Source organism: Dreissena polymorpha, chromosome 3 (genome assembly GCF_020536995.1).
Source record: "Dreissena polymorpha isolate Duluth1 chromosome 3, UMN_Dpol_1.0, whole genome shotgun sequence".
NCBI classification, from domain to species: Eukaryota; Metazoa; Mollusca; class Bivalvia; order Myida; family Dreissenidae; genus Dreissena; species Dreissena polymorpha.
Genome location: NC_068357.1, coordinates 42,638,848 through 42,655,913, shown reverse-complemented (window position 1 = coordinate 42,655,913; position 17,066 = coordinate 42,638,848). Strand labels below are relative to the sequence as shown.

General features: G+C 40.2%; 1 protein-coding gene across 1 annotated transcript in view; it reads right to left on the bottom strand.

Annotated features, from left to right (window-relative positions):
• Positions 1-17,066, bottom strand: part of LOC127873853 (N-acetylated-alpha-linked acidic dipeptidase 2-like) — a 27,883-nt gene extending 10,817 nt beyond the window's left edge. The window contains exons 1-15 of the mRNA XM_052417901.1: positions 16,621-17,066; positions 15,767-16,194; positions 13,710-13,998; positions 12,652-12,774; positions 11,875-12,058; positions 11,449-11,545; positions 11,066-11,155; positions 9,782-9,867; positions 7,955-8,074; positions 7,085-7,170; positions 6,750-6,813; positions 6,537-6,604; positions 6,290-6,396; positions 5,698-5,788; positions 4,012-4,101 (exon numbers count right to left, since the gene is read on the bottom strand). Coding sequence (XP_052273861.1) covers positions 4,012-4,101; positions 5,698-5,788; positions 6,290-6,396; positions 6,537-6,604; positions 6,750-6,813; positions 7,085-7,170; positions 7,955-8,074; positions 9,782-9,867; positions 11,066-11,155; positions 11,449-11,545; positions 11,875-12,058; positions 12,652-12,774; positions 13,710-13,998; positions 15,767-16,194; positions 16,621-16,782 — 2,085 coding nt within the window. The 5' untranslated portion in view covers positions 16,783-17,066. The remainder of the gene's footprint in view (positions 1-4,011; positions 4,102-5,697; positions 5,789-6,289; positions 6,397-6,536; positions 6,605-6,749; positions 6,814-7,084; positions 7,171-7,954; positions 8,075-9,781; positions 9,868-11,065; positions 11,156-11,448; positions 11,546-11,874; positions 12,059-12,651; positions 12,775-13,709; positions 13,999-15,766; positions 16,195-16,620) is intronic.

The window sequence follows — 17,066 nt, the reverse complement described above, 5'->3', positions numbered from 1 at the left end:
TAGTGGCATTTAACTGTAGTGACATGTAGATAGTGGCATGCAACTGTAGTGACATGTAGATAGTGGCATGCAACTGTAGTGACATGTAGATAGTGGCATGGTACTCTAGTGACATGTAGATAGTGGCATGCAACTGTAGTGACATGGTGATAGTGGCATGCAACTGTAGTGACATGGTGATAGTGGCATGCAACTGTAGTGGCATGTAGATAGTGGCATGGTACTGTAGTGACATGTAGATAGTGGCATGCAACTGTAGTGACATGTAGATAGTGGCATGGTACTGTAGTGACATGTAGATAGTGGCATGGTACTGTAGTAACATGTAGATAGTGGCATGGCGTGCAACTGTAGTGACATTAAGATAGTGGCGTGCAACTGCAGTGACATTAAGATAGTGGTGTGCAACTGTTGTGACATGTAGATAGTGGCGTGCAACTGTTGTTACATGTAGATGGTGGCGTGGTACTGTAGTGACATGTAGATAGTGGCATGCAACTGTAGTGACATGTAGATAGTGGCATGCAACTGTAGTGACATGTAGCTAGTGGCATGGTACTGTAGTGACATGTAGATAGTGGCATGCAACTGTAGTGACATGTAGATAGTGGAGTGCAACTGTTGTGACATGTAGATAGTGGCGTGCAACTGTTGTGACATGTAGATAGGGGCGTGCAACTTAAGTGACATGTAGATAATGGCATGCAACTATAGTGACATGTAGATAGTGGCGTGGTACTGTAGGGACATGTAGATAGATGCATGGTACTGTAGTGACATGTAGATAGTGGCATGCAACTGTAGTGACATGTAGATAGTGGCGTGGTACTGTAGTGACATGTAGATAATGGTGTGCAACTGTAGTGACATGCCGATAGTTGCATGCAACTGTAGTGACATGTAGATAGTGGCATGGTACTGTAGTGACATGTAGATAGTGGCATGCAATTGTAGTGACATGCAGATAGTGGCGTGGTACTGTAGTGACATGTAGGTAGTGGCAGGCAACTGTAGTGACATGTAGATAGTGGCATGCAACTGTAGTGACATGTATATAATGGTGTTCAACTGTAGTGACATGTAAATAGTGGCGTGCAACTGTAGTGACATGTAGATGGTGGCGTGGTACTGTAGTGACATGTAGATAGTGGCGTGGTACTGTAGTGACATGTAGATAGTGGCATGGCACTGTAGTGACATGTAGATAGTGGCATGGTACTGAAGTGACATGTAGACAGAGGCGTAATACTGTAGTGACATGTAGATAGTGGCGTGCAACTGTAGTGACATGTAGATAGTGGCGTGCAATTGTAGTGACATGTAGATAGTGGCGTGGTACTGTAGTGACATGTAGATAGTGGCGTGCAACTGTTGTGACATGTATATAATGGTGTTCAACTGTAGTGACATGTAGATAGTGGCGTGCAACTGTAGTGACGTGTAGATTGTGGCATGGTACTGTAGTGACATGTAGATAGTGGCGTGGTACTGCAGTGACATGGAGATAGTGGTGTGCAACTATAGTGACATGTAGATATTGGCATACAACTGTAGTGACATGTAGATTATTGTGTGGTACTGTAGTGACATGTAGATAGTGGCATGGCGTGCAACTGTAGTGACATTAAGATAGTGGCGTGCAACTGTAGTGACATGTAGATAGTGGCGTGCAACTGTTGTGACATGTAGATAGTGGCGTGCAACTGTTGTAACATGTAGATGGTTGCATGGTACTGTAGTGACATGTAGATAGTGGCATGCAACTGTAGTGACATGTAGATAGTGGCATGCAACTGTAGTGACATGTAGATAGTGGCATGGTACTGTAAGGAAATGTAGATAGTTGCATGCAACTGTAGTGACATGTAGATAGTGGCATGGTACGATAGTGACATGTAGATAGTGGCATGGTACTGTAGTGACATGTAGATAGTGGCATGGTACGATAGTGACATGTAGATAGTGGCATGGTACTGTAGTGACATGTAGATAGTGGCGTGCAACTGTAGTGACATGTAGATAGTGGAGTGCAACTGTTGTGACATGTAGATAGTGGCGTGCAACTGTTGTGACATGTAGATAGGGGCGTGCAACTAAAGTGACATGTAGACAATGGCATGCAACTGTAGTGACATGCAGATAGTGGCATGCAACTATAGTGACATGTAGATAGTGGCGTGGTACTGTAGGGACATGTAGATAGATGCATGGTACTGTAGTGACATGTAGATAGTGGCATGCAACTGTAGTGACATGTAGATAGTGGCGTGGTACTGTAGTGACATGTAGATAATGGTGTGCAACTGTAGTGACATGCAGATAGTGGCATGCAACTGTAGTGTCATGTAGATAGTGGCATGGTACTGTAGTGACATGTAGATAGTGGCATGCAACTGAAGTGACATGCAGATAGTGGAGTGGTACTGTAGTGACATGTAGATAGTGGCATGCAACTGTAGTGACATGTAGATAGTGGCATGCAACTGTAGTGACATGTATATATAATGGTGTTCAACTGTAGTGACATGTAAATAGTGGCGTGCAACTGTAGTGACATGTAGATAGTGGCATGGTACTGTAGTGACATGTAGATAGTGGCGTGGTACTGTAGTGACATGTAGATAGTGGCATGGTACTGTAGTGACATGTAGATAGTGGCATGCTACTGAAGTGACATGTAGATAGAGGCGTGGTACTGTAGTGACATGTAGATAGTGGCGTGGTACTGTAGTGACATGTAGATAGTGGCGTGCAACTGTAGTGACATGTAGATAGTGGCGTGCAACTGTAGAAACATGTAGATAGTGGCGTGGTACTGTAGTGACATGTAGATAGTGGCGTGCAACTGTTGTGACATGTAGATAGTAACATGGTACTGTAGTGACATGTAGATAGTCTCATGCAACTGTAGTGACATGTAGATAGTGGCATGCAACTGTAGTGACATGTAGATAGTGGCATGGTACTGTAGTGACATGCAGATAGTGGCATGGTACTGTAGTGACATGTAGATAATGGTGTGCAACTGTAGTGACATGTAGATAGTTGCGTGGTACTGTAGTGACATGCAGATAGTGGCATGGTACTGTAGTGACATGCAGATAGTGGCGTGCAACTGTATATACATTCAGATTTATGTCATCTTGCCTATCAGAGATTGTTATCTTACACACACAACAAGAGATAGTCCCTTTTAAAACACAATCGCAAAAAAGTCGTCTAGCATACACAAGCACAGAAAGACATCTAGCATGCACTACCACTGATGGTCATTTTGCATATACAACCAGCGCAATTAATCTTACATTTGGACCATGCTCTGTGAAAAAAGGGGTTTAATTCATGTGCGTAAAGTGTCGTCCCAGATTAGCCTGTGCAGTCCGCACAGGCTAATCAGGGACGACACTTTCCGCTTTTATGATTTTTCTGTTTGAAGAAAGTGTATTCATAACAAAGATCAACTTTAGGCGGAATGTTTCGTCCCTGATTAGCCTTTGTGGACTGCACAGGCTAATCTGGGACGACACTTTACGCACATGCATTAAACCCCCTTTTCACAGAACGCGGCTCATATACAACCGGTGATAGAAATATTGCATAGACAACTTGAGATATCCATCTTACATACATACCGGCAATCATCTTGGATATACAACCGGAGATTATCATCATTTGTATCGCTAAGAGTTAATAAGCTTGCCTTTATAGAACCAGAGACAAACAAATTGCATACAAATCGAAGAAGGTCGCCTTATAAAAATTATCATGTGTTAATATCAGATATAAGAACGAAGTGAAAAACAAAAGAGATAATTTAACTTACCCCATATTCAAAACCACAGATAACCGTCGTTTATGCCAAACAGATATTACCGTTAACTAGTCAATGCTTGTTAACGCTAGTGTGAAGCAGAGACGTAGATAACACGCTATCTACGTCTCTGTGTGAAGAAACAAAATGTGTGCGTTAAGTGCGCCGGGATGTTGTCAAAGCAACCATGCATCATTCACCTTAAGCCCTGGGTCTATGAGATTCTCCACGGCGTGAAGAGTCTCGTAGCTGGTGTGATACAGCGGGTAGAATAGCACCCGGTCACCGACCTGCAAGAGAACAGAACATGGTTACCGCGATCTGCAAGAGAACAGCAAATTATCACCAATCTGCAAGAGAAAAGCACTTGTTCATCGGTCTGCAAGAGAACAGCAGCCGGTCACCGATCTGCAAGAGAACAGATCATGGTCACCGATCTGCAAGAGAACAGCACCCGGTCACCGATCTGCACGAGAACAGCACCCGGTCACCGATCTGCAAGAAAACAGCACCCGGTCACCGATCTGCAAGAGAACAGCACCAAGTCACCGACCTGCAAGAGAACAGCACCCGGCCACCGGTATGAAAGAGAGCAGAACCTGGTCTTCGATCTGCAAGCGAACAGAACATGGTCTTCGATCTGCAAAGGAACAGCACCCGGTCACCGATGTGCAAGAGAACAGCACCCGGTCACCGATCTGCAAGAGAACAAAACCCGGTCACCGATCTGCAAGAGAATATCACCCGGTTACCGATCTGCAAGAGAACAGCATCCGGTTACCGATCTGCAAGAGAACAACACCCGGTCACCGATCTGCAAGAGAACAACACCCGGTCACCGATCTGCAAGAGAATATCACCCGGTTACCGATCTGCAAGAGAACAGCACCCGGTCACCGATCTGCAAGAGAACAACACCCGGTCACCGATCTGCAAGAGAATATCACCCGGTTACCGATCTGCAAAAGAATATCACCCGGTTACCGATCTGCAAGAGAACAGAACATGGTCACCGATCTGCAAGAGAACAACACCCGGTCACCGATCTGCACGAGAATATCACCCGGTTACCGATCTGCGAGAGAACAGAACCTGGTCTTCGATCTGCAAGCGAACAGAACATGGTCACCGATCTGCAAGAGAACATCACCTGGTCACCGATATGCAAGCAAAGCAATACGTTTCTAGGGACCAGTTCACCGATTTTCGTATTTTAGAAAAAGTTCATTTAATATATTGACTGGCAACTAATAATATTTGGAATAGTCTAAAATAAAATGTGAATAAAAACAAGAAATAATGATAAATAATAAATATTGCCGGTCCATTGATTCGAACCCGGGACATCTTAAAGCGAAATCTAACTCGTTACAACTGTGATCTTCCGGATTTAATTGCGTTTTTAAACGCTGTTAAAAGAAGACGTGTTTCTCCCCAAATAATCAACGAAATGCGTTACGATTTATGATTTTTCAGAAACAACCCGTTATATTTTACTCGTGTCTTAGTCACGTGTCTTTTGCTTTCAGATTATGTATAAATTATCAATTTTAGGATATTACTTATAAGCAAAAAATGTCATTTTGCCAAACTGTGACCAAGTCCCTTTGATGATTATAATAATCGTATGTTACAAGAACAGAGTATATTAAGTCGAATGCAGCATTGTTTCCGTTCCCTCAGTACCAAGTATCGTCCCTGGAGAGCCCTTGCAAGAAGCTGCTCACAGCTTTCATTTTACATCATACGATGACACTTTTCAGACGATATCACCGTATTATAGCTGAATGTATCCGAATATTTAAGTTAATTTGGAAACATTTAAGATTTTTGGAACGCTAAGTAGAGCAAGGTAACACGCCTGCATGTGCCATATCTACACTCACATAGTCCTGGTCGTATCTGAAGTCCGCGCACGTGATACCCGCGCGCTGCATGAACGTCCCGTAGTCGCTGCCCTCGCCCGGGCTTCTTATACTGAAGAACAAACCTATTCATTGCCAATAGTAGGTAAGCAATATTATAATATACATAGCCAATCAGGTTATTTGTTGTCGTAAATAATGCTTACAACATTGTTGTAGCGATGGTTGTGTCATGCAAATAATTTTAGTTTACGCGGTATGAGGTATTGAAACGATTTTAAATGTGTCAGCTTGATCTGTTCCCGCATACAAGTTTGTTATTTTGTTCTACAGGTCGCCGTGGCATAAGGTGTCCGCCTAGCGACCGGAAGGTCATGGGATCGATCCCCACTCTGGGAGCGTTCTTTAGATCTCTCCCATAGACACCTAGTACTTGTTCTAGTCCCAAGAAATGAACTCGAGTGTTATAAATAAGCCTTAGGCTTTCAATGCAATCGAGCTAAAATAAATAGGTTTAAGTTAAAAAAATAATAATCTTAGCGCATTCTGCAGAAAGTCTACATATATTATCAAAGCGTACATCACTACGTTTCGAAAGCACATGCATACGTACTCAGGCATGTTTGTGTTGTTGCGGGTGACACTCTGGAGTGGTTTCCTTGCCAACCAGACGTCATACACGGAAGTGTTCTTCGTTTCAGTTACGTTTGGATCGGGCACCTGTTCAATGGACATTATTATTGTTTGTTTAAAATAGTATACTAAATTCGGGTCCTACAAAACTCCAAAATATTTCAAGTAAGAAAATGCATTCACGGTCGGTTTTAATAATTTGCGAAGAGCAGAAAAAATGCACGCACCCTTTGAGCCGCCCTGTACATAGCTGTGAACACTGGAGGACTTCCTAGACCACGTATCGAGTAGTTGCCTAAGGGTAAAATCATTGCCCTCATTTCAGTCTTGAGACACGCTACATACTTAGATAACTATCGAAAACTCGTGTGTTTTTGTAAGCAAAATATATGAGACCAATATATTGTGATGTTACAACTCTACTCCTAAATAACGCGTACCTGTCACAGCAATGTCCATGTTGATGTAGGCAATTGTGCGGAAGTCAAGTGTCTTGCTGTTCTCCTGCATACAGACATTGTAATTCAGACACAAATTTTTGGATTGCAATTTTTTTACATATATATTATTTATAAAGAATGAAGATCATTTTATATATGTCATTGTTTTTGGTAAATATATATTTGACTTCATTTACTTGCATATTGTTTTGACTATTCGTCATGTGTTCGAATGTGCACGTGTCAAATAGTTATACATGCACATGTACAATAGATGTCGATATTTCTGACTCTAAATCTGTCGATCACTTATCACGTGCTCATGGTGAACGCACCTCGATCCACTCTGTGGAGCCAATGAGGCCAAACTCCTCGGCGCCCCAGCTGCAGAAGATGATACTCCGTCTCGGGCGCCACGTGCCTGAACGTGCAAGGTAGAGTCACAACGTAAAATCATGGACGTAACATTTTATGTACACGTGTATGATTCTATGCTTTCTTTCAAACATATTTCTCCATTGCATATAACGTACACACATATTAAAAAAAGTAAATATATCGGATGTTTATTGGATTTATTAAAAATTGCCTGCGTGTTTTAGGCCCGTTATAGGTTCATCACTTCGTTTTAATGATTAAATACCATAACATATAATTGCTCCTGGTCCTAGTAGTTATTTTTTAAATTTAAATATTGTTTTCAATCCGCTGTTATTATATGTGATAAACATTTAATATAATTATTTGCAAAACCGTTGTATCGCTAAGAATTAAATTTTGTTTATTTAATACATCACTTTTCTTGCCAATTTCACAAGAAATTCGTGTCTACGGTAATTGGTCCTCAAATTGACAACTACGACGTATTTTATTGGCCTCTTGTCTTATCTCGTTGAATACTCGACTCTGCATCATAACATCCGGCAAGATAATGCAAATGACATAAGAAACAATAGCCATGATTCGGTAGCAGTTTTATTTCATTAAACTGCGTTTTAACCATATCAGAGAGATTTATTACGTGATTTCCGTCGGTAATTGGTCCTCGACGGTCGACCAATATGATCACAACCCAACCGCGCGTTGTTTTGCCTTAAATGCCGTACAACTTCTACCGACCCTTAGATGTTTTCAGAGGGACCATATATAAAACATAATTTTATTGTATGGATCACAACAACACGGTTTATCTTTGGGTCACGTACCCTCCTTGACCAGCTTCCCCAGCACACGTGAAAGCTCCATCATTGTTGCGGTGCCGCTCGAGGGGTCGATGGCGCCCAGCACCCAGGAGTCACGATGGTTGCCGAGCAGCACGTAGCGGTCTGCAAACACGCCAAACATCCGGTTGTTAAAAGCACAATAATCAATCACCAGACCATTTTCTTGTATATACCATCGGTTCATGTTGCCTTTATTTTGTACCTGAGTCAAATTTCTAATACAACAATTTTATTTTTGTAGTTATCCCTATTTCTTATTAAAAAAAATCTATTTGATTTCAAAATTAATACAAAAAAACTTATTGCCCACTAGAAGTGAATTTCTTTTCGATAAAATAACATAAAACGATCAATATTACTCTCAAAATATACAAGTTGATCAAAATGGCCATGGAACGTTTATCAGAGTTAAACTTAATTCTGATTGTAAGAATAAGTGTGACCAGTTTTGACCCCATGGATATGGTTTGACAATTCTGTGTTGTTGAAGGGACGGGGGAGGGGGGCTGGAGGGATTCTAAGGTTATTTTGCCATGCGGGTCAATATTGACCACATCACCCGCTGTGCGTCTCCTAAGCTTTGATCTAAGGGTCATGCATGTTTAGATAAAACGTTATAGATGACCACTTTACGACGATATTACATACCAAATATTACACCTCTATGCTTTGAGGTCGAAGAAACAAAAATACTGCAAAATAATTTGCTAAATAAGTTTGAATTCATCATTTGATCCCAAGCCGGAGCAGTTTTAATATAGTAGACCACTTAACAATGTAACATACAAAATGTTAAACCCTACGTCTTGTGGTTTCATGAAGTTGCGTTGCTGCAAGCCACGGAGTGACTCCTGCGTGCGCACAAATGATAGGTCGCCTGTTTTAACCATAGGGGCATGATTTGGGAAAAACACTCAGTACATAACTATAAATGACATTGATATCAAATACCTAACATTACACCGCTTAATTAAACCATATGTAGGCTGTGCGCTTTCTGGAATGACAAACAGTGTAATAGATGAATGATTTCTTTGAGCATACATGTATATGAGTCGTGTTCTGAGAAAACTGGGCATAATGCATGTGCGTAAAGTGTCGTCCCAGATTAGCCTGTTCAGTCCGCACAGGCTAATCAGGGACGACACTCTCCGCCTAAATTGGATTTTTGCTAAGAAGATACTTCATTTAAACGAAAAAATGTCATAAAAGCGGAAAGTGTCGTCCCTGATTAGCCTGTGCGGACTGCACAGGCTAATCTGAGACGACACTTTACGCACATGCATTATGCCCAGTTTTCTCAGAACATGACTCATATAAATATTACGATTGAAAACAACAACAATAAATATGAACAACTCAACCCGAAGCTTTGAACCGGTTTGAAACATAAGAATACTCTAATAGGTGCCATATTATATATTCAAATTAAAAAGTTACAATTATTTGTCTCTAATGAGTAAGTTGAATACACGTTCTTGTAATGATAAAAAAAGAAATGAGATAATTATTTCCCTTTTGAATATTTTGAAAACGCCTTTAAGAAAATGTTTTATATTTTTAGCATTAAAATATTACACCGTCTTTGTATTTTTTAGTTAGCATGACATACTAGTTAATTGGACTTTTAAGGTTCGAATTTCGGTGGAGTTTACAAATAATCAACTGAAATGTGAATCCCTGATTATGTGATTAACTAATTGCAATCATAGAAAACTGTGGATTATAAAACACGCTATTTCCTGCGCATGTGCATGAACTACAGCAAGCGGTGGGATGTGAATGCATGATGTGTGTGTCCGTATGTACCTGGTTCCGACTCGCCCCGTATCATTCCGAACGCGTTGTAGGAGCGCCGCCTCAGATTGGTCGTGTGCACGCTCAACTCCGCCCTCCTGTCCACCGGAAACAGCAAAACAGTTTCAGCGGTTTGATGTGAGTTAAATATAAAAAGACAAGCACTTGATCACTCAAGTGACTGGTGGGTTATACATTAATAGACAAACAGTGTCAGCCGTTTAATGTGGGTTATACACAAAGAAACAAACAGTGTCAGCTGTTTAATGTGGTTTATACACAAACAGACAAACACTGTCAGCCGTGTAATGTGTGTTATACACAAAGAAACAAACAGTGTCATCCTCTTGATCTGGGTTATACACACAGAGACAAACCGTGTCAGCCGTTAAACGTCGTTTATACACAAACAGACAAACAGTGTCAGCCGTTTAATGTGGGTCATTCGCAAACGGACAAACAGTGTCAGCTGTTTTATGTGGATAATACATAATCAGACAAACAAGTTCACTCAAGTAACTGGTAGGTTATGCATTGCAAAAAACAGTATCAGCCGTTTAATGTGGGTTATAATATACCAACAGGCAGTGTCAGTCGTTTTATGGTATAAATACATAATCAGGAAATCAATTTCATTAAAGTAAATGGTGGGTTTTACATGAACGGAAAAGCATTGTTAGGCGAGTCACTGGATATGTATGCCTGGTAGAACAATGCTTCAAATACCAACCCAAAGCAAAACGCTGAAGGCGCTGAAATTGTTCGCTATTGCATAATTAAAAACGCAACTCAGTTTTTAAAATTAATCGCAAGTTTGAAATGAACACAAGGCATTCAAATTAATAAAGAGTATGTCTTAACGCAATAGTGTGCACTTTTTAATAGATTATGAATGACCTGTGCTGAGCAAAAATACTACGTCATTAAGACGCAGCAGATAGTGGACTATGTTAATCATTCATAAACATTCTCTTCCGCGACACGTATAATACAAACAGTGTTTATTGATTTTTTTTCTATATACGCTCCGTTAAAAAATATTCCATTTAACACGATATTCACATTATGTTTCCATTTGTGAATGAATAAAGTTGAAGAACTCAAACCTCTTGCATAAATTATACAACTCTTTCTCGCGCGGATGCGGCAGATGTGGCAAATGCGGCAGAGGCGGCAGTTGTCAGGTCTATCGTAGTTAAGAGGGAGTGGCTTGAAACGCGTGGTACTAACCTTAGTTGTTCGCAAGCGAACAACTAAAAACTGATATTATAATGCGTGTTTATGAAGCACAGTTACCAGTTATTGTCTTCGAAGCCAGGTCCAATCATGTAGGTGGCATTCAGTCTCCCACGCCAGCTCGCAGGACTTGCGTTTCCGGACAGGTTCCTAATAATAACATTTAACAGTAGTAGTATCAAATTAACATACATTCATAAAAAAACATTCGTCTTATTGTAACATGTGTACGTCAGGAACTTATGAATGTTGTGTAACAAAGTTGTGTCATAGACGTGAAGATATGGTATAATCTTGCAGATTTACGCATAAATTGACGTGTATGCTTAAGTTCTAATCGTTGCGGCGATCTTGCGGACGAGAGAAAGCACCTCGCGCCCTTGTTTATACAAAGTCCTTCCAGTAAGCTCGCCTCGCGAATGAGAGAAAGGCTTTATTATTACCGAAGCAGTTTCTCGGCGAAACCCCAGCCGACCGGCATCGCGGGAATCTTGGGTAGATTGGCTTCTGGGTCTGTTTCATTGTACCGGTAGGCAGAGTCTGCAACAGTCAGGAGAAATGTGTAGTTGCAATAATCCAACTCCCAGCTATTGACCCTCCGGGTCCTGGGATATGAGCTGTACGTATGTACTCATAAAAGCTCAGAGCATTTAAGAAGAACTAGAGAAATGTGTAGAGACATTCAACCCTCTTCCAAACTTATGACGCAGGTAAACAAATGTAACAGTACATTTGACTTTCAGCATAGGCGACAGTAGTTCCTAAAATCATCATAATTATTAATAATGATCATAATTATGCCGGCAACGCTGAAAGTGATTTTTACGCGAGTGAAATTTTCGTGGTCCGTGCCAGTGATAATTACCCACCTATTGACGGGTATCCGGGTGTGAGGGGGTCGCCGGTGCCCATGAAGATGCTGCCACGAGAGGTCGCTGTTGGCGGAATCCAGATGGAGTCCGGATAGTAGTCGGTGGCCCAGGGTGCGATGTAGTCCCCGGGATCGGCGTACATGATCACCCCGACGGCGCCGTGCTCTTCCGCCAGCCGGACCTGCACAACAGACAGGAAGTAAAACTAGCATCAAGCATGCAAATCAATGCATTAGGTAAATATCTGCACCTAATTATTAGTGCTGCGATGTTTATCCGAGTATCCGAGAGAAACGATCACTTTTTTCAATGCACAAATTTTAATCAGTGTCTACGTCAGTCTGGTATATAATGAGAAAACTTGAGACATAACTTAACATGAAAAACATTCTTAATGTAAATTATGGTGCATTTCTTTAATCCTTTAGAAATACAGTCTAGGTTAACAATGTAGTTTAAATTGTAGTTTTTGCTTTTTGCTTAATCATATATTATGGATCAACAAGAAAAGTCGAATCAAGCGATTGGGATTCAAAAAGTTCCGAAACTATTTTTTGTATTCATTGTAGCTCTAATAATAACATACTTTTGTACAGAATATGTATTGAAAATGTAACTTTTAGTGTTAATTTGTTTGGTTATTGCTTTTCGATACGTTGTGGTCGTGTCTGTACGTTAAATGTTTGAATGAATGTTGCAGTGGCGTGTACAGTTACCTTCCCCGACCGTCCACCCATTCCATAGGGGGCCAGCACAATGCAGCCACTGACTTACCTTTCCCGCCCGTCCACCCATTCCATATCGGGCCAGCGCAATGCAGCCACTGACGTTGATGCCCTGCTCTGTCAGGTAGTCGAAGTCCTCCTGACGAGCGTAGTTCACGTACACCAGAGGACCCTAAGGGAATACAATTCGGGGCCAAGCGCTCGAATGGTCATTGTCTGCTTGGCTACTATTTAAATGTACCCCCGGTAATCTAAGTATGCTCAAATGTACCCGGGGTACGGAAAATATACTCAAGTAACCGGGAATTCTAACGCTAAATTGGTCGTTGTCGGCTATTTTTTTTTTCAAATTAATTATATTTCAATTTATGTCAATATTCTGTTAAATGGATTCTATATTATCGAAACTCCTACACAAAAAAGAAAATTGAGGCAGGTTTTGTTCAAAGAGAAATTTGTTTTGCATTCCGTAGCGCGTTGTACGACTTCGACTTTTGGCGGTTATAAAACTCGGGTCAGTCAAAAAAATTCGGGTACGTGTTTATATATTTTCCGTACTCGGGTACATTTAAGTATACTTAAGAGTACCCGGGGTACATTTAAGTAGTACCCGAACCGACAATGACCCCATCGAGCGCCAATAGTATGGGGGAAGGAATCAAATTGATCATTAAGAATGTGTAAAGGAAATATGAGTATCTCGAATATCTGAATGTATAGGAACATCCAATGTTTTTTATTACATTTATCAATTTAATGGGATCGAAAAAACAATTACAGGTAAACATGGTGAAACTGAAACTACGCTACAGTTAAGTACGAAAATTACGAAAACATAAACACAACAGGAAAGCATTGTGAATGGGATAGGGTGCGAGGCAATACTCGGCCAACATGCGATACGAGAAGTTGGCTAAATGGGACCGATCGCCAAAGAATGCACTGAAACCGGCTAAAGAAGAAATAATATAGGGCGGCATTGGTATTGATGGGATTTAATAACATGTATTTTAAAACAAGATAGGAACAAAACATTAGAGGTTGAACAATTTACAATGTGTAAAACCTTTTTAATATAATTCACTTGGCATGCGTCTTGCAACATACCCGAACAACGCCGTTTCCGGAATAGCCAAGGTATGGAAACGGAAACTCCCAAGGTCTTTCCTCTTCTGTCAAATTATATTCATTGTCCTCAGATTTGAAGATTTCCGTTTCGTTCTCATCTAAAACTCGTACGAGATTTGGTACCGTTTCGTTTGGATACGACAGGAGGATATCGTATGGCGTAGTGACTGCGACGTCCAAGCCGCTGTCGAGCCAGAACGTCCGCAGCATCTCCGCCTGCTCATAGTCGCTCTTCGTGCCAGCCACGTGCGGGGCGCGTACCAGCTCGCTGCAAGTACATGTGTACTAATGGCATATACTTGAAGTATATCTGTTGGAGGGCAGCTGTATTATCAGGGGTCGGAGTAATGTGAACTCTTTTATTGTTTTATGCGTTACTATTCTTCTTTATAGTTCGTCATTTGTAAATGCGAGCATTCAAACACTTGAGTTAATAGTACTGCTATATTCACACCGCGTGCTTGTCAGATATGTAATTTAAAATTACAGAAATATTAAACTTTACTTTCCAAGAATTAAACACTGTAATAAGTTGGGTTCACTTGGTATAACCTAGCAGTTAACATATTTGATTAATAATATCCAATTATTCGAGGTGCATTGGTATTATTGGACTTAATGATAAGACAGTTTAGTTTCACGTGCATTTTTCAGAAACGCAGGTTGTTTTGCGTTAAAAAAGTCGGTATAGATCTATCCCTATATTTGAAGATATGTGTTTCGCAAGTAAGTCTTTTTTTGAAATGGTTAGATCTCCTTAGAATATTTATTGAATTGTCAGGTATTTAATACATTTTTTAAAGTATACTTATATAAATTACCATAAGAATAAATTATAATCAAAAGCATAATAAATTATTACTTGTTATTCTAAACACTCAGTCGCACTTGTATCGCAACTCTTTTATAATTACAACGGCTAAAGATGTAAACTTAAACTTTAATGTGGTATTGTTTGAGATCATTTACTACAAAGATGTAAAGAAATTCACCCTCAACGCTCAAATACTACTGAACCACATGCAGGAATTAATGCATCTTGCTTCACGTGTAAATAGAAGTATGTGAATATTATTTTTTTATTTTGTTCGCATATGCTGTTTCTCTGACCGATCTTATAACAAAGTTGAGTTGCAATATTTGTTCGCATTTGATTTAAAAACATTGATGTGTAATAAAACATTAGTGGGCATGTCGATCGTTAAGAAATTTATTTAAACGCTTCTATCGCACTTGCAACACATGTGTAACACACACATCAGATTATATATACCAAAGGAACGTTTACTCTTCAAGCGAAATTATCATATCAACATATTTTTAAAGAATGAATGTCAATTTGTGTGACTAGTTGAACTACTTGAGACACGACATGAAACTCCGTGTAGCATACGGGAACTTGAACAGGAATGGAGAAACAACAGCATTCAACATACTAGTATAAGTGTCCGCAGAGCAATGGGTTGAACTATATAATATTTTGCTACCCGGTACAGATGCTATACTATATTGGTCATGGTATGTGAAAAGGGGGTTTAATGCATGTGTGTAAAGTGTCGTCCCAGATAAGCCTGTGTACAGGCTTATCTGAGACGACACTTTACGCAAATGCATAGCAAACACTGCTCATATGCAGTCAAACTTAAATTGGGAAAACACAAAACTGGTGACGTAGCTTTGTTACTTTCTTTTGTTTTATTTCTCATGAACTATTATGATAAGTTTTGATGAAATCTATGTGCGGAGAGTACAAGAATATTAATATATTGTTTTATATGAATTTTTACACCTTTCATTTTTGAAATTAAGAAAAAATATTGTTTTCAATAAACCTAAAAACGTATCAGCAGTTGATATCTATTTGATGTTTTATGCTATGGGTCAAATGTTAATCATACTAGTGAATGTTTTATATATATAAGTTGTAAAAACAATTTATATGTGGAACAAAAACATATAAAGACTGCCGCGTAAGTCCGTAAATTGTGCAAGGTAACACCATGTTGAGGAAAACACACTCATTATTTTATATTTACCGCAAGTATTCCCGGATGTTCGTTGCGTTGATTTCATTGAGGAGGACATCGGTGATATTAGGATTGGCTTCCCTTATAATGGCAGCTGACACATTGGCAAGAAACACGCCGTCAGTTTGTGCGTCCCCAGTGGACGCCGTTGTTGTTCCCGGGGAGCTCTGGGTGCCCGATGATGTGCTGCTCTGGGTGGTCATGGTACTGGATACGGGAGTGTTCAGGGAGGTCTGAGTACCGGACGTTCCTGGCGGCTGTGACGTTGTCACGTGCGCATGTGTACTCGTTGTCTCGACCCTCGTTGTCTGATGGACGCTCGTCGTCGATTGAGACTGGGTGTTTGTCATTATTGAAGACGCTGCTAATGAACTCTCTCCAACCGACGGCAATGTCGTTCCTCCAATCCCGTCGGGCGCGCGAGACGTGCTAGATATCTATCAATTAATGATCGTATTATTGTAAAGATGTTTGATACTAAATCTTAGCGTATACAAATACTCTTTCACCTATGTTTTGTCTTAATTTACAAACACATTCGTGTAAATAAGTGTAGCTTTTCAAAAAAAAATTCTCTCGACACTATTTATTTGTAAAACTTAATTGATTAACTAGTTACAAAACATGTTTTGGGATATTAATATTTACAAACGAGGCAATTAGGTAAACATCATATATCTATGCAGGTCATGAAAAGATTCCACTGAATTCATCTGATAAAAATAAGCGCGGAAGAAAATCATTAAAACCGTGAGTACATCTAAGTTATGTAAGTTGAAAATATCTTCAGATGTACACATGCAGTAAGTACAGGATATGTAAGTGTAGTTGTAGTTGAATGCGCAGGCAGTCTGGGCACTTACTGGGTCCGGCTCGGTATTCTTCTTGATGGCGTAATGACCAATCAGCATTCCGACAGCGAAGGCGACGCAGACGGAGAAGACGCTCAATCCTAGAGACTTCCGGTCATACGCAGACCTCTTCTTTCTTCCCTCATCCAGGAAGTCAAACCCTTCACTAACCATACTTATAGTATATTTATTGTATCGACGCACGGGATCCTATTGGACGATGAATATTGTTTTAAATTGTTATTTGTTCACAAAATATACTCTTGCGGTGTGCATATTGTTTGCATTCTTAAATTAAATGTTTTTGCCTTTTGAAGTTTGAACATAATAACCATAAAGAGGTGGTAGTCCGTTTATTCAATAACCTTTAACATACATATACAAAAATATTCACTGTTAAAATTGGAACTCTTTCGAGGGCAGACACATTTCTGGTATATACCATGGTTGTTCTATCG